The 22,853-nt window shown below is 38.4% G+C and overlaps 2 protein-coding genes across 2 annotated transcripts in view; both read left to right on the plus strand.

Moving 5' to 3' along the window:
- The first annotated feature begins 12,201 nt into the window (after positions 1–12,201).
- LOC126480791 (SOSS complex subunit B homolog) lies at positions 12,202–13,489 on the plus strand. Its single transcript, XM_050104102.1, has 2 exons — positions 12,202–12,313; positions 12,508–13,489. Exon 2 carries the CDS (start codon positions 12,676–12,678, stop codon positions 13,291–13,293), a length of 618 nt encoding a protein of 205 aa, XP_049960059.1. The 5' UTR covers positions 12,202–12,313; positions 12,508–12,675; the 3' UTR covers positions 13,294–13,489.
- A 151-nt stretch (positions 13,490–13,640) lies between these two features.
- LOC126480790 (solute carrier family 35 member C2) overlaps positions 13,641–22,853 on the plus strand; it is an 87,138-nt gene continuing 77,925 nt past the window's right edge. The window contains exons 1-2 of the mRNA XM_050104101.1: positions 13,641–14,443; positions 20,491–20,705. Coding sequence (XP_049960058.1) covers positions 14,297–14,443; positions 20,491–20,705 — 362 coding nt within the window. The 5' untranslated portion in view covers positions 13,641–14,296. The remainder of the gene's footprint in view (positions 14,444–20,490; positions 20,706–22,853) is intronic.

The raw sequence follows: 22,853 nt of genomic DNA on the forward strand, positions 1-22,853 counted from the left end.
CGTACTGATGTGCTTGATGCTAATACTGTAGAGCAATGAGTCGCAGGTCAACACAAGCACCGAAGTCAACATTACCTTCCTTCAATTGGGCCAACTGGCGGTGAATCTAGGAAATACAGTACATACTGACGAAACTAAAATGAGCTCTAACATGGAAATTAAGCGTTTCCGGACACATGTCCACATAACATCTTTTCTTTATTTGTGTGTGAGGAATGTTTCCTGAAAGTTTGGCCGTACCCTTTTGTAACATCCTCTATATGTATCGTGCAGGCCTGCATGCAGTCACTTATACATATATAAACTGCATCTGCTCTGTTTGTGCGGAACTTGTAATAAATTGCTATGACGCCTACAAAAGTCATGAGTGGTGGTCCATGCAAAAAATAGAATAAATAAAATAAAACTAAATAAAAAAATTCAAAGAACTATGAGCGACAGTTATGTAGCGATAATCGTTTATCTCATTTTGGGATAATGATAATAAAATAATCATAAACATTTGTCCACATTGCACTTTATATTCTCTTGGGATCATGAGAATAAAATAATAGCTAATATTGGTGTGAATTGTAGTTCACTTTACAATGGTTTGTGGATTATGCATGTAGATGTAATGAACGTAACTTATTGTTGACCAACATCGGATCTACCAACTGCTACCATATATGGCATTCGCCTCTTGTAAGCCTATGAAACCAAACTATACTGGCTAATCAGACTTTGACAGAACAAACAGTTTACCAGAAAGTGGAATCCAACAAGTTTATAAGGATCTGGGTACTCTGAGGTAGCTGGATTAGAAAAGTCTGCCGGCCGTTGTGGCCGAGCGGTTCTAGGCCCTTCAGTCTGGAACCGCGCGACCGCTACGCTCGTAGGTTCGAATCCTGCCTCGGGCATGGATATGTGTAACGTCGTTAGGTTAGTTAGATTTAAGTAGTTCGAAGTTCTAGGGGACTGATGACCTCAGATGTTAAATCTCATAGTGCTCAGGACCATTTGAACCATTAGAGAAGCCTATGGATGTTTCATTCCCTTATATATTTTAAACAGGGGTCTTCCTGTCTATATATTTACAGTATACTAATTTACAGGAATTTGACGGCCATACCACATAAAGTAGCGTCGGCACAAGCAGATCCCCAACAGTAGCAATGATCTTGGCACGGCTGCTTCGTGCGTGTGCCTCTGCCAATCATGTAACGTGATTTTGAATAAGTCTCTATGATAACGCCACTATGTTGTTGCAGCTCTGTAGACGATATTGTTTTCGCTTGCAACCAATTGCGCTTCATAGTTGAAAGCTTTCAAGAGTCTGTTTTGACCAACTGCACCTCAGTTCCACATTGAACTGTGTATTTTTTCATGCAGCTTGTTGAATTTTTATTCGAAACTAGCTTAGCGCTCGTTGCTTCGCTCGCGTAGACTGTATAGTATGCGCATTTTTTGTTTGTTTTGTTTTTCTTTAATCGATTTTTTGTGTGTTCACAAATTGCAGTATCGTCTAAACTTTTAACACTAATTAAGGCCATAGAAGCATGGGCTTTTTCTTATCCACTTCTGACAGAAAAGCGCATCTGGTAGCTGGAGTCAGAGGTCTTCGTTAATCCTGCCTTTTGAGTTGTTCAAAAAAATGTTCAAATGTATGTGAAATCTTATGGAACTTAACTGCTAAGGTCATCAGCCCCTAAGCTTACACACTACTTAACCTAAATTATTCTAAGAACAAACACACACACCCATGCCCGAGGGAGGACTCGAACCTCCGCCGGGACCAGCCGCACAGTCCATGACTGCAGCGCCTAGACCGCTCGGCTAATCCCACGCGGCATTTGAGTTGTTATGATGATATTTCCATAGAAAATTTCATCCCTTAGTAGGGGTTCATTTTCCAAGTATTTTTTATTTCTAACGGAGAAGACAAATACCAGTTTTAATATATGAAGCTTTAAAAATGCTTCAGTAGTACTTTAATAATGATGTGTCTCCAAAAAAAAAAACTTTCACCCACTATTTTACCCCCTTAGTAGTTGAATTTCCAAACGTGCGGGAACTCACTTTTTTTATTTCTGACTGAGAACCCAAATACCAATTTCTGTAGTTCTAGCTTCAAAGTTGCCTTAACGCCACATATCTTCAAAAAGTCTTTCATCTCCTAATTCATCGCCTTAGGAGTGGTATTTCGAACAATCCCTTCCTAACGATACCTACAGTGTAAGATCCACACTCTCTCGAAATTTCAAGTTTCTATCCTTGGCGGTTTGGACTGGGCGATGAAGAGTCAGTTCAGTCTGGGCATATTTCACATCCTCAGCGGCTGAATTTCTAAAAACAGTGAAACGCGTATATTTTCATTTCTAACCGAGAGCCAAATACCAATTTTCAAAGATCTAACTTTAAAAATGCTTTCAAAATAAATTATTTTTGTGAAACATTTCACCCTCTATTTCATTCCGTTAAGAGGTTGAATTTACAAAAACAGAGAAATACCTTTTTTTAAATTTCTAACAAAGGAACCAAGTATAAAATTTTCATAGGTTTAGCTTCAAAAATGCTTGCATAATGAAATATGTTCACAAAACATTTCATCCCCTATTTTACTCTCTTGCGGGATGAATTTCCAAAAGCATGGAAACACGCATTTTCTAATTTGAAACCAAGATGTCAAGTGCCAATTTTCATAGATGTAGCTTAAAATTCTTCATTAGTTCTTTAATAATGATTTATTTTTTTAAAAAAATTTGACTCACTATTTCACCCCCATAGGGGTTAAATTTCCAGAAATGCTGAAACATGTATTTATTTACTTCTGTCCGAGAAACTACAGTAAAATTTGCTCAGATCTGTACGTGTACAACTCGGAAATCTGCCCAAACCATACAAGTATTTCAGTTCCGACGCATTCAGTGCACTTTTATACGCTGATTTTTTTGCCTAACGCGGAAACTGAAAGCAAACCTTAGAACATACTTAATAAAAATGGCTCTGAGCACTGTGGGACTTAACTTCTGAGGTCATGTCTCCTAGAACTACATAAACCTAACTAACCTAAGGACATCACACACAGCCATGCCCGAGGCAGGACTCGAACCTGCGACCTTAGCGGTCGCGCGGTTCCAGATTGTAGCGCCTGTCATTTTCTCACACTTCTTGTTCTGTTCCTGAATCATGACCGTTTTCATGAACAGAATCCTCAGTCTCTGAGTCAGCACTATTACCAGGCTGTAGCGCCTAGAACCGCTCGGCCACCAAGGCCGGCCATACTTAATAATTCACTGTATAATGCGGAAAAGAGCTTATACAGTACTGCTGTGTTACAGTTCATTAGTTATTCACGACTCTACAAGGACGTTACTTTTAACACATCTGTTACGCGGCGCAAAACCAAGAAAAGAGGTCCAGCGCGGCGCTGATGGTGTGGACTGAGCTCTGCGCAACAACGAATAAGTTACGCTCAGTGTCGGCACAGTACAACAAAGGAAACAGTTCGTTCGTCGGCACTCTGCTTGTTGGCTTTGTCTTTCTCCTCACTGTTGACGCACGGCGGCGCATATAGGAACATTGTTGCGCATCTACCAACAGTCTGCTGCAATGTGCACAGTGAAAGAGGTGGGTATTGTTCTGTTAAACAACGGTTTTGCCCGGCAAGGTCATTATTTTCTGCCAGTTTCAGTTGACTAGTAGCACTTTAAGAGAGACAGTAACATGATGTCAAACAAACGGTATGTGTCGTCAATTCTTAACGAAAAGATTAAAGTAATCAAGACGAGTGTGAAATACAAACTCTCTGTGAGCAAAATTATGTTGCGTCTCAAATGCGGTAAAACACAAATTTATAAGACTGTAACCCCTCGTTAGTCGCGCGAAAATTCGTGACCGTCACTCGCGCGCATGACTGGTGTCATCCACAAAGCAAGCGGTCTATTTGTATATGGTTCAAATGGCTCTGAGCACTATGGGACTCAACATCTATGGTCATCAGTCTCTATTTGTATACTTTGAACGGTCTTTATGACTGGTATTATGATTTTTTATTAAATCTAAATATAATACATTTAATATTTGTACATAGTATAATATATTCTAACGTTTGAAACAATTTGACCATTCGAAGAACAATATCTTCAGCAGAATTATTGGCATTACATGGCCCCTCTTGTTGCTGTTCTAAATTCAAAGTGTAAGCTGTTTTTACACCAACTAAAGCAAACACTTTTAACCCATACTTTGCTGGTTTGCTAGGAATATATTTCCTGAACGGGCCGTTTCCTCTAAATGCCAAAAGCTGTTCGTCAACAGTAAGATATTAACTAGATGAAAAATATTTTTGGCCATTGTTCGTGAATAGTTCAAGTACCACTCTGATAGCTCTGATAGCAGCCAACTTGTCAATCTCTCTGCCAACACCTCTACCACGGATATTATCAAACCTCAGACATCTCAACAGAAACCTTAATCGGTTTCCACTTATGCATAAATAACACGATTCAAGTCCGTTTCCCTTTGAGTTCTCCCACAATTTCGATATACTCTTCCTAGAACATCTGAAAGATCCTCATAAATATAACAAAGCAATGATAGCTCTAATCTCTATCGCATCTGTTTCTTTAGCGTCCGTTTCCCTAGAGAAGTTACCACGAACTTAATTGATGTATATATTAGGGCATGTTGCGATAATGCTTATTATGTTTTCATCGAAGAACAAATTCAGAATTTCTATTTCTGTGTTTTTATACGAGCTTGACTTTTTGGTCCAGGAAAACGCGTAACAAAATTACTAGATCTCCTTTTAACACTGGTAGGATATTCACTTTTCCTCCGTTTAGTTATTCCATCTTTCCCTAAAAACAGCATCCTCTTGAGTTACTTCTTCCTGTGATTCATATTCTCATTTTCTGACACTTCTTGTTCTGTTCCTGAATCATGACTGTTTTCATGAACAGAATCCTCAGTCTCTGAGTCAGCACTATTACTGTGAGCATCTTCATCACTCAGCTCATTGAACCATTCCAACCATACATTAGGGTCTCTACAGAGGGGTATCTGTTGAGAGGCCAGACAAACATGTGGTTCCTGAAGAGGGGCAGCAGCCTTTTCAGTAGTTGCAGGGGCAACGGTCTGGATGATTGACTGATCTGGCCTTGTAACATTAACCAAAACGGCCTTGCTGTGCTGGTACTGCGAACGGCTGAAAGCAAGGGGAAACTACAGCCGTAATTTTTCCCGAGGACATGCAGCTTTACTGTATGATTAAATGATGATGGCGTCCTCTTGGGTAAAATATTCCGGAGGTAAAATAGTCCCCCATTCGGATCTCCGGGCGGGGACTACTCAAGAGGACATCGTTATCAGGAGAAAGAAAACTGGCATTCTACGGATCGGAGCGTGGAATGTCAGATCCCTTAATCGGGCAGGTAGGTTAGAAAACTTAAAAAGGGAAATGGATAGGTTAAAGTTAGATATAGTGGGAATTAGTGAAGTTCGGTGGCAGGAGGAACAAGACTTTTGGTCAGGTGATTACAGGGTTATAAATACAAAATCAAATAGGGGTAATGCAGGAGTAGGTTTAATAATGAATAAAAAATAGGAGTGCGGGTTAGCTACTACAAACAGCATAGTGAACGAATTATTGTGGCCAAGATAGACACAAAGCCCATGCCTACTACAGTAGTACAAGTTTATATGCCAACTAGCTCTGCAGATGATGAAGAAATTGATGAAATGTATGACGAGATAAAAGAAATTATTCAGGTAGTGAAGGGAGACGAAAATTTAATAGTCATGGGTGACTGGAATTCGTCAGTAGGAAAAGGGAGAGAAGGAAACATAGTAGGTGAATATGGATTGGGGGGAAGAAATGAAAGAGGAAGCCACCTTGTAGAATTTTGCACAGAGCATAACTTAATCACAGCTAACACTTGGTTCAAGAATCATAAAAGAAGGTTGTATACCTGGAAGAATCCTGGAGATACTAAAAGGTATCAGATAGATTATGGTAAGACAGAGATTTAGAATTAAGACAGAGATTTAGAAACCAGGTTTTAAATTGTAAGACATTTCCAGGGGCAGATGTGGATTCTGACCACAATCTATTGGTTATGAACTGCAGATTGAAACTGAAGAAACTGCATAAAGGTGGGAATTTAAGGAGATGGGACCTGGATAAACTTAAAGAACCAGAGGTTGTAGAGAGTTTCAGGGAGAGCATAAGGGAACAATTGACAGGAATGGGGAAAAGAAATACAGTAGAAGAAGAATTGGTAGCTCTGAGGGATGAAGTAGTGAAGGCAGCAGAGGATCAAGTAGGTAAAAAGACGAGGGCTCATAGAAATCCTTGGGTAACAGAAGAAATATTGAATTTAATTGATGAAAGGAGAAAATATAAAAATGCAGTAAATGAAGCAGGCAAAAAGGAATACAAACGTCTCAAAAATGAGATCGACAGGAAGTGCAAAATGGCTAAGCAGGGATGGCTAGAGGACAAATGTAAGGATGTAGAGGCTTGTCTCACTAGGGGTAAGATAGATACTGCCTACAGGAAAATTAAAGAGACCTTTGGAGAGAAGAGAACCACTTGTATGAATATCAAGAGCTCAGATGGCAACCCAGTTCTAAGCAAAGAAGGGAAGGCAGAAAGGTGGAAGGAGTATATAGAGGGTTTATACAAGGGCGATGTACTTGAGGACAATATTATGGAAATGGAAGAGGATGTAGATGAAGATGAAATGGGAGATAAGATACTGCGTGAAGAGTTTGACAGAGCACTGAAAGACCTGAGTCGAAACAAGGCCCCGGGAGTAGACAACATTCCATTAGAACTACTGATGGCCTTGGGAGAGCCAGTCATGACAAAACTCTACCATCTGGTGAGCAAGATGTATGAGACAGGCGAAAGACCCACAGACTTCAAGAAGAATATAATAATTCCAATCCCAAAGAAAGCAGGTGTTGACAGATGTGAAAATTACCGAACTTTCAGTTTAATAAGTCACAGCTGCAAAATACTAACGCGAATTCTTTACAGACGAATGGAAAAACTGGTAGAAGCGGACCTCGGGGAAGATCAGTTTGGATTCCGTAGAAATGTTGGAACACGTAAGGCAATACTAACCTTACGACTTATCTTAGAAGAAAGATTAAGAAAAGGCAAACCTACGTTTCTAGCATTTGTAGACTTAGAGAAAGCTTTTGACAATGTTGACTGGAATACTCTCTTTCAAATTCTGAAGGAGGCAGGGGTAAAATACAGGGAGCGAAAGGCTATTTACAATTTGTACAGAGACCAGATGGCAGTTATAAGAGTCGAGGGGCATGAAAGGGAAGCAGTGGTTGGGAAAGGAGTGAGACACGGTTGTAGCCTCTCCCCGATGTTATTCAATCTGTATATTGAGCAAGCAGTAAAGGAAACAAAAGAAAAATTCGGAGTAGGTATTAAAATCCATGGAGAAGAAATAAAAACTTTAAGATTCGCCGATGACATTGTAATTCTGTCAGAGACAGCAAAGGACTTGGAAGAGCAGTTGAACGGAATGGATAGTGTCTTGAAAGGAGGATATAAGATGAACACCAACAAAAGCAAAACGAGGATAATGGAATGTAGTCAAATTAAATCGGGTGATGCTGAGGGGATTAGATTAGGAAATGAGACACTTAAAGTAGTAAAGGAGTTTTGCTATTTAGGGAGTAAAATAACTGATGATGGTCGAAGTAGAGAGGATATAAAATGTAGACAGGCAATGGCAAGGAAATCGTTTCTGAAGAAGAGAAATTTGTTAACATCGAGTATAGATTTAAGTGTCAGGAAGTCGTTTCTGAAAGTATTTGTATGGAGTGTAGCCATGTATGGAAGTGAAACATGGACGATAACCAGTTTGGACAAGAAGAGGATAGAAGCTTTCGAAATGTGGTGCTACAGAAGAATGCTGAAGATAAGGTGGGTAGATCACGTAACTAATGAGGAGGTATTGAATAGGATTGGGGAGAAGAGAAGTTTGTGGCACAACTTGGCTAGAAGAAGGGATCGGTTAGTAGGACATGTTTTGAGGCATCAAGGGATCACAAATTTATCATTGGAGGGCAGCGTGGAGGGTAAAAATCGTAGAGGGAGACCAAGAGATGACTACACTAAGCAGATTCAGAAGGATGTAGGTTGCAGTACGTACTGGAAGATGAAGAAGCTTGCACAGGATAGAGTAGCATGGGGAGCTGCATCAAACCAGTCTCAGGACTGAAGACCACAACAACAACAGCTAAACTCTGTCCGAGGTTTTTTGCATTTGACATTTCTTCCACGATTTAAAAATAAAGAGAATACTAGGTAACATGGAAGGTAACTCCAATCAGTTTCAATGCGTCTAAATTTACGCATATGAAAGATCGATTGAATCTAGGAAAGCAATAAAGTAATACAGACTTAATTTGCTTCAGATTGTGGCAGCAGAGCTCGCGCAGATGACAAGTGTCCTCCAGACTATAATAATATTTCATAAACAATGTATCTTTCGTAGCTGAAAGCCAACAATGATTGGAGCTAACAGCCGGAGAGTTAACAGAAAGGCACTGAAAATGGCACGAACTCAATCCAGCCCTGTCGTTGATAATTGCACGGGAAAGTCATGTGGATGACGAGTGTCATCTGCGCGAGCAACGGAGGGTTAGAAAATAAGGATAAGATTTGGAACGAGTGTATGAAAGGAACTGGCAGATCAAAAGAAAGGCGAAGAAGCCCGGAAATGAAGAAATTAACGAAATAGTGTGGGAATGGTTTGTATGTGGGCGGACAAACAACTTACCTTTATCTTGACCCATGTTTGCAGAGTGAGGCTCAGAAAGTCGCTAAAGAGCGTGGAATTACGGAGTTCAAGGCATTCACAGGATGGGTCTACAGTTTCAAAGCTAGGCACAACATTGTGTGGGATGAAGTGTGTGGGGAAGCTAAAGATGTACAGGAAAGTGTTGCAACAGAATGGAAGACAGTACTGTCCAACTTAATTGTGAATTATGACCCGAAAGACGTGTTCAGTGAAGATGAAAGTGGACTATTTTATCGCGGGCTGCCTTCAAAATCGCTAGCAATTCGAGGTGAAAAGTGCACCGGTGGAAAAATGTCCAAGGAAAGACTCACTGTAGTGCTGTGTGGAAACATGTTAGGCGAAATGGAGAAGCCACTGGTGATTGTAAGGGCGGCAAACCCGCTTTGTTTTAAACCATAGACGTCAGTAAGCTTCCAGTCACATGGCGAAGCAATAAAAAGGGGCGGATGGTGAGTAGTCTTATGGAAGAAAGGCTGGGCGCTTTCAATGCCAAAATGAAAAAAGGAAATCGCCCAGTTCTCCTTTTCCTAGACAATGCAACCTGATATCCGAAAGTAACGTTATCAAACGTGAAATTGGCTTGGTTCTATCCAGGTTCAACCAGCCTCACACAACCCGTGGACTAGGGGGTTATTTACACATTCAAGTGTCATTATAGGCGATTACTGATGCAGTCTCTTACTCTTAGTGTTGAAGAAGCCGAAAGTGCGTTTGCTCTTACACGGTCAGTTTCTGTCGCAGATGCAGTAAATTGGATTGGCTTGGCAGTAAAGGAAATAAAACCCGAAACTGTCACCAAGTGCTTCAACAAAGCGGGGTTTGGGGGCCAAGAAGAAGACGCTTCTGTGGCCGTCGAAGTTCAAGAAAATGCAGCAGCAGTTGCTGAATTAACGAAAATTCGAAATATTTCATATAGTGCAGATGAGTGCATTCGAAGTGATGACTTTCAATCAGTTCACTCCACTTTCACTTCAGCAACAGATTTAATAGAAATCTGTATCACAGAGGATGACGAATAAGAAACAAAGGAAGAAGAAGAGGATCAAAATGATGTCACTAGAAAAATTAATACGCCTGTAGAAGCCATTGCATGCATAAACGATGTTGTGCAATTTGCAGCACACATAAATTCTCCAAACTTGGAACCATTTCCTTCCTTGACATGAGGCAAAAAAAAGTGAAATGTAAAGAATATGAACATGGGAATAGTATGCATGTACATACAATAATAAACGAATTTTAAGTTCGAAGAAAAATATAGAAATGTCGTGTTAGTCATCAATTTGTGTAGTAGTCCAGTGTTCCATTGTTCAATATGCAGTAAATGAACATCTACTGTACTGAAGTGAAGGTACATTTAAAAAATTTTACCGTACTTTTGTGCGTGATTCCTGGCAAACTTTACTTAGCCCAGTAGGTTTTGTGTAATCCGGAAACTTATACAATCTGGAAAATTATTTTAGTCCCAGGCGATTCCGTTCTGAGCAAGTTTTACTGTACCAATTTTCGTAGATCTAGATTCAAAATTGGTGTAATAGCGACGTATTTTTAAAAATCCTTTCATCCCCTATTACATTCCCTTACGGGTGGAATTTCGAAAAATCCCTTCTTAAACGACGCGTACACTATAGGATCAACACCTACTGCAAATTGCTCGTGTCTGTCCTTAGTGGTTTGGGCTGGGCGGCAATGTCAGTGAACGAGTCAGTCAGTCGGGACATTGTCTTTTATATATAGAGATTGTGGAGCTGGCGTGATACAAATCACATAGTCCACATACCTAGTACAACACTACATAATTTGCCAAAGGCTCAAATTTAAAGAATTCTGTTTCAGATCTCTCCATATAGATTTCTGACAACAGTGAAGACAGTAGGAATCCATTGTTAGACCATCTGTTTGACAGGTTGCATATGTTTTGAAAAATAGAGCAGTTCTGCTGTAAAAGCAGGTTTACAGCATCTATAATGTTTACTTGCTCATTCGGATTAATGTGTTGTGTAGTTGGGCGTTGTGCTACTCTATCAATGTACTCACCCCTTTACAGGGTACATCAAATGAAAATAGTTTTAACCGAAATGTTAAGCTGCTCTAACCATTGTCCCAGCTATCTATAATACTTAATGTGACTTTGAAATTAAATTAAAAAAAAAAAAGAATTTCTTGTTATCTTATTAGCATTTGGTGCTATAAGATGCACTGAGGCATGAACGGCTGCAGCTATTGGACGGCCTGGAAAGATGTCTTAATGGTGGTATATGTCTTTTGACTGACAGTGTTGTATGAGGGTTCGGTAATAACGGGAGGCGCACGAAAAACCGGCCCCGGGTGCATACTGCTCGTCAATTACCAACGAATTGTCGCCCACCATGAGCAGATACAATAACAAATACATAAACATGTAATAATTAGATAATGAAGAAATAACAAATAAACTAAAGCAAAGGTCTGAAATTTATTGAATTGATGATAATTGGCGGGCGACAATTAGCAGTCTAATACTCGGGGCCGCTTTTCCGTGCGCCACGCTGTATCAGAGCCTTTCTATTTTGGAGAAAATATTGGTACACTTGACCGATAGTCCTTTTGCTTAATCAGACATCGCTGTGGTCCTTTTCTCTAGTTCTAGAATTTTATGAATTTAAAAAAGTCTTATACTTTCATCATGTATACTGTTTGATCCAATAACATCAGTGTTCCCTCATCGTCTCTCTCTCTCTGTATGTGGCTTCGTAAGCTGATTGGTCAGATACAACACGGCGCCTTGAAAGTTCAGCATTCTTCACGCAGAAGCGGAGATTAATGCGGTACTTTAGCTCAAAATGTTTAACATTTCCTGTGTTTCACTGAGCTTACAAGATACACAGGAAGTCTAAAGTATTGCGGTAATGGAAATACAGCAATAACGAGATTAAAAAATTATTTCAATGCATCGCAAAAACGGTCTCGGTGGTGGGTTCAAATGGCTCTGAGCACTATGGGACTTAACTACCCTCCAAGCAAATCACTCTACGTGTGGTTGAGAATAGAGCGAACGAGTCAGTTTTAATCGTCAAATACGTACACGTAACAAAGAAAAGCATTTGCTTTTTCAAGTTACTGTAAGTAGTTTTTTAACAAGACGTAAGCAATATGCTCACACAGTCGTTAAATTCTGTTTTTGATTGCAATGAAACATGTAGTGCCGAGCTTAAAATTTTTAGTTTAATTCAGTTCCGTTATTTAAGTGGAAATTCCCACACTACGAAGTACTCAACTGCCCGGCGACTAATGAGCGTGCAGCAGTGCGTGCGCTTGCGACGTTCCGCACGAGGACAACACACGAACGCTGCCGACCTTTTCCGAACTTACTGCTGTATTGCACGGAGCAGCCAATCATGCGCCAGTTCGTTGCTGACCGTCGTGGAGTTCGGATAGCGCGGCATGTGAAAAGGCAGGGAAGACGCGAAACTTGTGGCTCTAAGATAAGACTTGAAAATGAAGTGACATCGGACATTTAGGTGATTACGATCGCTCTATCACAGTGTCGTAGTGCATTTTTAGAAGTTCTTACTGATATTAAAAAAACTAATGTACAGTAAAAACACGTTTTTACGCGGGTTGATTTTAAAATGTGATAAACAGTGTACACAAGTCTAAATTTTCCCCCTTTTGTGGCTTCGATAAAACTGAATACTTTCTGTACTTGTTTCAGCCCGTGCCCCCAGAGGAGATTTCCAGTAACAGCCATGTGCTTCTCGTTGTAAACGTGTTGCAAATCGGAGAAAAACCTGTGGAACAAAACTGCTACGTGTGGTGACTGGTGTACGGATTAGCGTGTTTGAGTTTCATAGGGAACAAGTGTTATGCTGAACTAGTGACAATGGAATTTATACAGATTAAAGACATAAGGCCAGGTATGAAAAATTTAAACGTTGTGTTTATTGTCCTCGAAGTTGGTCATACTACCGTCACAAAGGAGAATCGTGAAGTGCGAACATTCAAAGTTGCGGATGCCACTGCCTGTGTTAACGTATCCGTGTGGGATGAGCCTGGACAGCTGATCGCTGCTGGAGACATTATTCGACTGATAAAAGGTTATGCCTCGGTGTGGCGTAATTGTTTAACCCTGTACTCAGGAAAGAATGGGGAGGTGCAGAAAATAGGTGAGTTTTGTATGGTGTTTAATGAACAGCTAAATATGAGCGAACCAAATCCAGCATTGACCTCACAGCTGGTAAATCAAAATTCTGCATCTCAGAATAACAACATGAACAACTCGAATAGTGCAAACAGCAGTAATGGCGGGTTAATAAACAGGCATTCTGCATCTGCTCAGGCACAACCTACACCTCAGATGAACTCAGTGGCCCCTGCTAAAAGCACCTCATCCAGTTCAAGGTTTTCAAACGAGCAGACTAGCAATAACAAATCTCAGGGCAAGGGCAATCAGAGAGGGAAGGGGAGCCACAGAAACGGTTCTCGAGGGGAAAGAAGATAATACAGACCACAGAATTCCTGGACCTTTGCCTGACAATAGACTGACAAACCATTTGTAACTGTGAAATCATTAACATGAATTGTAAATTGCCTTCAGTGTACAGGTAGATGATAAATGCATCTACTACTGTAGTAATAATTTCGCAAATTAATTGTACATTAATCGAAAAAAATTCAATATATTTAGCTAAACGAAACTTTTACGTTCACAACCATTTCATTTTGTTTCCCCTGTCCTTTTATTTACCTACGTCACCTTCAACATGTAAACTCGTAATTAAATGTAGCTCTTTATGTTGTGTGTGTCACATACGTATCATGTTCCTGACGAATAGCTTGAAAGGCACATTGCAATTTACGCAGTTTTCCGCCATGTTGATAGCAGGATGAAGAACCACTTGTTTGCCATCAAAAACTTTCACGATTATTAATACTTAAAACTTGAGATACGCGAAATATTTTACTAGCAGTGAAAGGTTTCTATTATAGAGCATTGTGCTTTTAATCGACGTTGTACCGTGCGCAACACGTCCCACGCTCCACATACGACCGCCATAGTGCTGTACCGATGATGAGAATTCTTAAATAAGAAAGAGGATACAGATGTGAAACAGTTACCAGAAAAATATTTACTTTATATTTTTTAAACATTTTCAGAAGCTCAGTTGGTCGATACTCGTGTGAAAGAAGTCATTAATTTGTTTGTACTACTTCCGGTTAACAGTATGGCTGTCAGTGTGTTGTGACGTACGCGATAATGCTTGCAGAAAGCAAGGTGATAGATAGGCGGACCTGTCCGCAAAGACATGCTTGGTTCGTATGTTTTATTTGCAGCGAGGTGATTTCTGTATTGCAAGATTTATTTTAGGAGAAGGTTTTTTTAAAGCGTCGTTAAATCACTTTCTATCTGTCACGCTGTCTTAAGAGCATGAAAATTAGGCTGTTTACGAAAGTTGGTTATGCCCAAGTTGGCTGTTGAAGCTGTATGAGAGAATAACCAGGAAATGATGATGTTTAACGTGTACGAGGGACATAGTGCAAAGTTTTTTAATGCTGGTTGCTGCTGGGTTGCCTGTAAAACACTGTTACTTATTTCTGTGTATTTCGCATTTTCCATTGGGCTAACGTTTTATCAGCGATCTATTTTACAGGTAAAGATGTTAAGCATTTCCTGTAGGTTTTGTTACTATCTCATTTAAAGTTTGTTGGATCATTTGAGCAGGTAGTAACGATCGCTATTCATAAGATTTATAGTAATAGTTCCGTTTACTCAAACAAGTGTCAGATTGCTCCAGCGATGTCATATGTTTGCCGAATATTATTTACCAGATGACACCAAGTATAATGACACACATTTATTTGTTAAAATGTGATATTTCCTCATAGCTTTTGTTAAAAGGGACCATGTGTGAAACTGTCACACCATCTTCGAGAAAATGTGGAAGTAACATTTTCAGAACTGCGTGATTGAAAAATAATTCTGTGGAATTTTCATACGCTTATGTATTGTTAGTACAAATGTTTGACTATTTTGTAATAACTGAACCATTGTACATTAAGAAATGACTTGTGATTATAGTATTAATAAAGCTATTTTTATGCCATCTTGTGATTCAGATAAAAACTTTGTCAATTACACTTCATTCATAAATGAATGCACCTGGATCTTTAGTTTTGCTTCAGCCCTCTTTCCATGTCCTCCATATTAAAGAAAATGTCTGTAAAAAAGATCTACTATCTTGAAATGTGCTATTGGACCTGAAATTAGTGCTGTTGTAACACAAGACTTTTTACACAAATAAATAGTCATAGGTGGGAGTGATGCCTTTTAGTTACTAGAATAACAAGATTTTCTTTTATTGGTGCTATAAGCTTGGTGATAATGAGTTACAATTTAATGGCTTTTGGAGAAAAGGTGGGAGGCTTAAGATATGTTTCAGTTGTTTATCATGGCATATTTTTTTGTGATCGTGCATTTTCGCGGGTCTGCTAATTTTAAATTTTTGAAAGGTGGAACTCTGTGTGTGTGTGTGTGTGTGTGTGTGTGTGTGTGTGTGTGTGTGTTGTACTCACATGGGACATGTGGGACGGTTGCTTTGTTATCAGTAGGTTTTGAAAGGTGGGGACTAGTGTAGCAGGGGATACAACCCGTCGGCTTTGGACAATGACGTCACAAGTGGCCAATCGAGAAGTGATTCTTCTTAGTGTTGTAGCTTCCTTCAGTGGCTGATAAGTGTTTTTTGGCTTTTTTTAAAAAAAATCTCACGAGATAGAATAAACAGATCCACTTTACTAAGCAATCAGTAAAAAAACGAAACTGAAACATAACAGCAAAAGCGAAAATGGTAAACTGCTCTCTGGCGACTTGTGACGTCATTGTCCAAAGCCGACGGGTTGTATCCCCTGCTGCACTAGACCCGAAAGGTGGAACTGTGTGTGTGTGTGTGTGTGTGTGTGTGTTTGTTTTGTACTCACATGGGACATGTGGGAGGATTGCTTTGTTATCAGTAGGCATAATGTTAGATCTTCTTTAATGAATTCTTGCTTGGATTACTTGAATTGGCTGAAAAATTACTCCAGAGGTCAGCAGCCATGTTTATAACCTTTTACTATGTGAGCTATGCACTTACCCTCTCCATCAAAGCAATTCTGTACGGCAGGAAATCTAAGACAGATTGTTAATGAGTTTAATGACACATGTATTTGCACCTTCCCTGATGTTATACTGTCGTTGGTCTGTGGTAAGTTTTACAGGCAGAATAGTTGCAACTTCTTGTTCCAAAAAAGTCTGTTATTGTATCTTTAAGATGCTTAAATCCATCAGAAGCACCAGAGCCTGTTGCCTTGCCTAACAGATTCAAGAAGACTTTGATGTGATAACTTACCTTTAGAAGCTGAAAATGTTTAATACTACCAATAGAGACACGTAAGTGACGACATCGTCCTAGCTCTTGGAACTGTTAACTTCTTTCTCGGGGAGAGGAGAGGGGTAGAATGGGAAGATGGTCACCGATACCCCAGGATGAGAAGGACCCACCTATAGTCAAAGCAAAGCTAGGATATTGTCATCACTTTTACTTAAGTGTGTGTGTGTGTGTGTGTGTGTGTGTGTGTGTGTGTGTGTGTGTGTGTGTGTGTGCATGCATGCCAGCATTAGTAAACAATTCACCATCTGAAGGTAGATATTGGCTTGCAATTCTGCATCTTTTTCATTAGTTTTCTCGACAAATTTCCTTTTACGCAGATATTGTGGCTAACATTATTTTCACAGATTCTGATTTTATGAAGATGAGTTCTTCAGAAACAAACAGAATATTTGGACACAAAAAAAAAAAAAATGAAATTTTATGTACTGTGGCTATTGCTGGAAATGTGACTGATTTACACTCAAAAAATTTGAAGGAAAAACACCTGCTGTGTCACAAGACATTAAGCATTGCAGGCCCTGAAGATCCATCTTGTTTTCAGATGATTGGCATATAATTTCATCATTCCTTGTGCTTCAGTTCCCAGTGGTCCTCTTATACAAATAATTTAGTTAGGTGGTGAAACAGTTCTGACGAAAATGAAAATTTATACAAAAAGTTACTGCTTCATACTCATTTGTACAGGCTTGATGCATGGATGATTTACCTTCTATAAAGGCATATTTTGCTCTGTGGGTGTTTGGGGTTGAAAGCATTGCACTTTCTAATGAAAGAAAAAGCTTTACTGGAGGCAGGTGTTTTTTCTTTGTATTTTATGAAATTTTGATAACTTCAATCAACTCATAAGAATCTTCCACAACAGCTAGAATGTAATCAATATGAGTCACTGTGTTCTTTGGGAAAACTAAGTGCATCATGTTTTCTTTGAAACTGCCCTACTTAGGAATGCTTCAATGTTGTCCACACATTGTAAAGTCAATTATTTCTACTTTTCATGGTTAGTGTGAAACTTGTTTATATTGTACTCTCAGCTGAGGTGATGGTATCCAGAGTGAAACAGCTGTGAACCAAAAACATCACGTCTTAACAGGTCTTTCATCTGGGACCAACAGGAACTGGAGAAAGGGGAGTGCTGGCAAAGGCTACAGTTTGGAGGACAAATCTTGCAGAAAAACTGGCTCGTTGAAGGCAGTGCACAAGCCAGAGATGAATGAAGATTAGTGTTCTGAATATTATCGATTCAGGTAGCTAAGACTGTTCTATGAAACAAGATTGTTTACTGTTATTTTGGAAAGGAAAGCAGGTAGATAAAAGTAGAGCAAAAATAGGGAAGAAGGACAAATGAAGCATGATGGAAATATGCATTATTGTGATAATTTCTGAGTTTATTTACTGTGTTTACTGACTTTCCCGTGATCCCACAACACAACTCTTTGTTAGGCTTCATCTGGTTGTGGCTGTCATTGCCTGGTGGCCAAAGTTATCATCTTTTGATCATCATTCAACAGTTTCTCATTTCTTCTTCTTGTTTCATGTGTGCTGGAAAAGTAACTGATTTAAAATGATTACTTTACCACTAAAAGTATCATATTTGATTGATTACATCCATATGGACTTCAGCAGTCTGAGCAACTATTTTTGAGATTGTTGCTATCACCCAGTCACTTAAGCCCCCTGCAATTGAGCAGCTGTACCTTTTTTTTCCATCGCTTAATGTTCTGTAATTTGAACATCTGTCCATAGAATTGGTGGTTTAATTTAACAGTGTGGTATGATTACGGAGTTTGTTGCCTCAGAAACATGAAAGTTGCGAACAAATTACTTTCTTGTTGCACCAGAATCCCGGACATTCTTCATGAAGCACTACATAAATTAAGGGTACATTTTCAGTTACATGAATGTAATCAGTTCAGTGTAAAGTATATTTTAATGATTCTCATTTTGATTACTACAAGAACACTCACTGATAAGGAAATGCTACCTGTGGTAGTACTACAATAAATACTGACATGCATACCTTTAGAAAACAATAACATCAAATGCGTATTGAACTGTTGGCATATAATCTATAACTGTATGATTGTTTTGTCTTGAGATGCACACGTTAAACAGGTGGCTAACGCATTATCATGACTAATGCATCACATAGAAATGGCAACAATGACAGCTTCATTGTTTTGCTGGCATCATCTTAATGCCAATTATCACAACCAGTTATGTAACTGTAGTGCCACATTTTTATGCTGTAAAGCCATTAAAACATAGGTTTAATGCAATTTTGGAGCATTCAACATTGATAACACACAAACAAGTTTATAATTATCATTCTTGGGTGACAGTATTTCATGCATGGTATGGAACTATTTCAGGTAACAAATTATCAGAAGGAAGTGCACATGAAGAGTTATTCATTTCTGACATAACTGTCGATGTGCTTGTCATAGGATTCATCCATTAGCCGCTTTATGCTCCAGTATAGAGCACAAAGCATAATTCTTTCTCCTGAAAAAGAAAAAAAAAAGAAGGAAAGAAAGGTTGGATGGTAAAGAAATGACTCCCACATTTTTAAAAATTTGTATCACTGTAAACTGCAAACCTATTGCACCCAATAAGTTTATTAAATAATTGCCTTTCATACAAGAAGTCTAGACAAAGGTATATTCATCTGACTGCTCTCAGAAATAACCTTAAATACAAGAAACTTCATAATTAGTCAGTGGGCTAAACACAAAAAGGAGTAAAAGTGTGGATTGTTGCAGATTAAACTAAGTATTCTAATGTGCACAGAATCAAAGTCTGATAAGCAAATAAAAGTTTAGTCAGAGCTGTACATTTTCTTGTAGTGTAATATTTATCTGTGGCTGTCTCTTCAGTATTTAACTTAAGGTGAAATATTATTTGTAGATTTTAAATAAACATGTCTTCAAGGAAGACTAACCCCACCACCAGGCACATACATTTTTTCATCCACTTCAAAAGTTTTTCAAACAGTTTTTATGTGGAATAAAACAAATGAAACTTTGCAGGAAAGGAAAAGGTAGAAAAGTTCCAACAGTTGAAAATAATTTGGCAATTTCAAGCAATTTTACTTGCTGTTTCAAGTTACTACATAAAATATTTTAGATATATGTCGCATGTGGAATGGATAGAACTAGGTATTTACTTTGAATTACATTGCCACAACTTGCTTTGGTTATTACATTAGGTAGTATCAGGGATTATATCTCCCTCATCCAATTTATTTCCTGTAAACCTATGGCTCATTCACACCCACCCACCCTGGTCAGATTTTCACATGTGGTTTCCTGTGTAAACTCAGGCACAAAGTGAAATTTGTAGACTGAACAAGATTTGCAATCTCTGGAAATCATATGACATGAATTTTACTTTTGTTTAGATGTGCAATAGCAATGTGAGAAGAAAAAGTAATAATAGAATTTTGTAATATCCTAAGTAGTTTTTCATTATGTCATGGAACATTTACTGATGGCAGAGGTACATACCTGCTCAGTAGTGTAGCATTCCTCTTCACCATTTGTAGGCTGCTCAGAAGAGGCCATACCAAACTACTTCACAAAAACTGAATTTTAGCACCAAAGTTATGTGGCATTTTGTACAAACATTGTGATTTTTCTCTAGCTTTGCACACTGTATTAGATGACAGGCAATCTTGTGAGACCTTTACCTCAACAATTCCTGTCTGACACAAACTGTGACTCAGTTTTCCAAGAAATTTTTATGTTGAGAGTACTTTCTCTGCATTTCTTTGTACATTTTAAAGGAAGATAATGTGCTATTTTGATATGTTGTGTAAACACCCACATACTCTTGTGTAACTTCCTTTCTGTAAATAATAAAAATCAGTTACAAGTGCATCATGCATGTCTGTGATATGTGTGTTGAAAAGTTTGAAATTAGTCTTGTAATAGCTTTTTAAATGAGTTTGGTATGTAGTTGCTTGCATTTTAATATTCTTACTGCCAGATTTTTTTGCATACAGGCAATTCCTTAAGTAAAATTCAGGCTTTTGATATTTTTGCCGATCACTGTTCGTGGGTGCACCAGAGAAACATTTTGTTTGAAGAATGCACCAAACTGCCACATGGCAGTAAAAGACTAAATTATGGAAAAGGACAGGACAATTGCTTTACTTTCCACTTATAAAAAATGTTTTTTACTGTATGTTTTGCCATGTAGTATACCATAATCTGTGTTGTTTTGATTGCAGCAAAAATTAATTTTGACCTTATATTAAATAAAAATTATTGCAGGTGCTCAACTTTCCCCTGTCAGTGGTTGTAAGCCATCTGGTAATAAAATTCCTTTTGGCATGGATTTCACGGTATTTATGGCAGTGTTACACATCACGGCCAAGGATTACACTTAACTGGACTTTATATATAACAAAATTATGCCCTACTGGAGTTGCAAGTGGACTGGATATAGCATTTTCAAACTGGGGTCTGTCCCTAATTACTGTGTCTTTGTAAGTGTAGTTCTTAGCATGCACTATTACTGTATCGTATTTTTACTTTATGCAGTGGAACAAAACTTTCATGTATGTACACGAACACATTTTATTGATATTGAGATGTGTGGGAAAGGTTGATAATTGTTTGTAGGAAATATGGTGCACATGTCGAAACTTCTGTATTTTTAGACACACATTTACTCCAGTACACACTTTAAAAAATTAATTAGACTAAAGGAGGTTGTTATATTTGAGGTTGTGCCAACAGGCATAATCATTTTCATCTTTTCTTTTTCGTATGTTGACCTCTGCTATTAAGTTGTCGTAAAATTCATTCTTCATTCAGTTGGTGAGTACCTTGTTTGTTAACTGTTTAGATGTTTAATAGTACATTTTATCATTTTGACTTGGCTGTGGATTCATGATGGGATGTTGTAAATAATTACTCAAGAAACACATGTGTTTCACAAAATGTTATTTTATTCTACATGTTGTTGGTTTTAGATTAAAAGCCCATTTTCTAGTCTTACTCCTTCAACTAATTTGTTAACATCTTCTGGTGTACTATGAATCAACAATCTACAACTTCCATAGAAATTAAGAGGTATCTCTAAATACACCAAGCTCTTATAATACACAACAAAGAAAAAAACAAACTTTTATGAGATGTTGGAGTACTGTCTAATATATTACATATTTACAGGGGGAATATAGACTTTCTCACAATACAACATTGATAATGGGATGCTATTTGCTACACAGCAGAGAGTAAAGGTTGTTTCAGTAATTCAGTGTAATGCCCACAATATTTAAGGCTGGAGTTTTGGGTAGGCATTATATAAGTGTGTGGTGGTAGGGGGGAGATCAACTTGGTTTCTCTTAGCCATTTTGGTAGTATCCAGAAGGGGTAATTAAGGAAAATGTGTTGGGCCATTCAGTAGCAGTTCTGTGTAGCTCTTCATCTATATCTGCATGACGACTGTGCAATTCACACTTAAATGCCTGACAGAGAGTTCATTGAATGACTTTTTTATTCTGTTCTGTTCCACACTCTAACAGTGCGCAGGGAAAACAAAACTTAAATCTCTCTGTGCAAGCTCTAATTTCACTTACTTTATTACAGTGATAATTTTTCATTTGGAGGAGAAAGTTGATGATTGAAATTTCGACATGCTTGTCCCTGTTTTGCAGTAATACAAAACAAACTGCCTTTCTTCAAACTTTTAAGATGTCCTCTGTCAATGCAGTCTGGCAAGGATCCAATACTGCACAGCATTACTCTAGCAGAGAATGGGCAAACAGTGTAGGCAGTCTCTTTAGCAGACTTGTTGCATCTTCCTAAGTGTTCTGCCTATGAAACACACCCTTTGGTTCGCCTTTCCCATGACATTATCCATGGGAGTGTCCCAATTTAAGTTTATTGTAATTGTAATTCCTGGGTATTTAATTGAATTGGCAGCCTTTAGATTTGTGTGATTTATCGTGTAAACAAAATTTTAACAGATTTCTTTTGTTACTCATGTGGATGACATCACACTTTTCCCTAGTCAGAGTACATTGCCACTTTTTGCACCACACGGATATCGTGTGTATGTACTTTTGCAGTTGGTTTTGATATTCTGATCACATTGTTAGAAGGTATAAGACAGCATAATCTGCAAACAATCTAAGAGGGCTGCTTGGATTTTCTCCAAAATTGTTTATATAGATTAGGAACTAGGGCTATAGTACTTCATTGGGGAACACCAGATATCACTTCTGTTTTACTCATTGTCTTTCCATCAGTTGCTACAAACTGTGACTTTCGTGACAGGAAATGATTAATCTAGTCGCCCAACTTAGATGATACTCCATAGGCACACAATTTGATTAGAAACTACTTGTGAGGAACAGTTTCAAAAGCATTCTGGAAATCTAAAAATATGGAACCAGTTTGAGATCAATAGCACTCATTACTTCATGAGAATATATAGATAGTTGTGTTTCACAAGAGCGGTTTTTTCTGAAACTGTCTGACTATATGTAAACAGATCATTTTCTTTGAGGTAGTGGATAACGTTCAAACATTGTGTTATGTCCCAGAATTCTACTGAAAATTAACATCAGAGATAGTGGTCTAAGCATTTGTGTGACCTGTTCAACTTTCCAGTCTTTAGGTACTGA

This window comes from Schistocerca serialis, chromosome 5 (assembly GCF_023864345.2).
Source record: "Schistocerca serialis cubense isolate TAMUIC-IGC-003099 chromosome 5, iqSchSeri2.2, whole genome shotgun sequence".
Classification (NCBI taxonomy): Eukaryota; Metazoa; Arthropoda; class Insecta; order Orthoptera; family Acrididae; genus Schistocerca; species Schistocerca serialis.

What these genes read in the sequence shown, in the direction of transcription:
- LOC126480791 (XM_050104102.1), top strand. Translation starts at nt 12,676, where the DNA reads ATGGAATTTATACAGATTAAAGACATAAGGCCAGGTATGAAAAATTTA.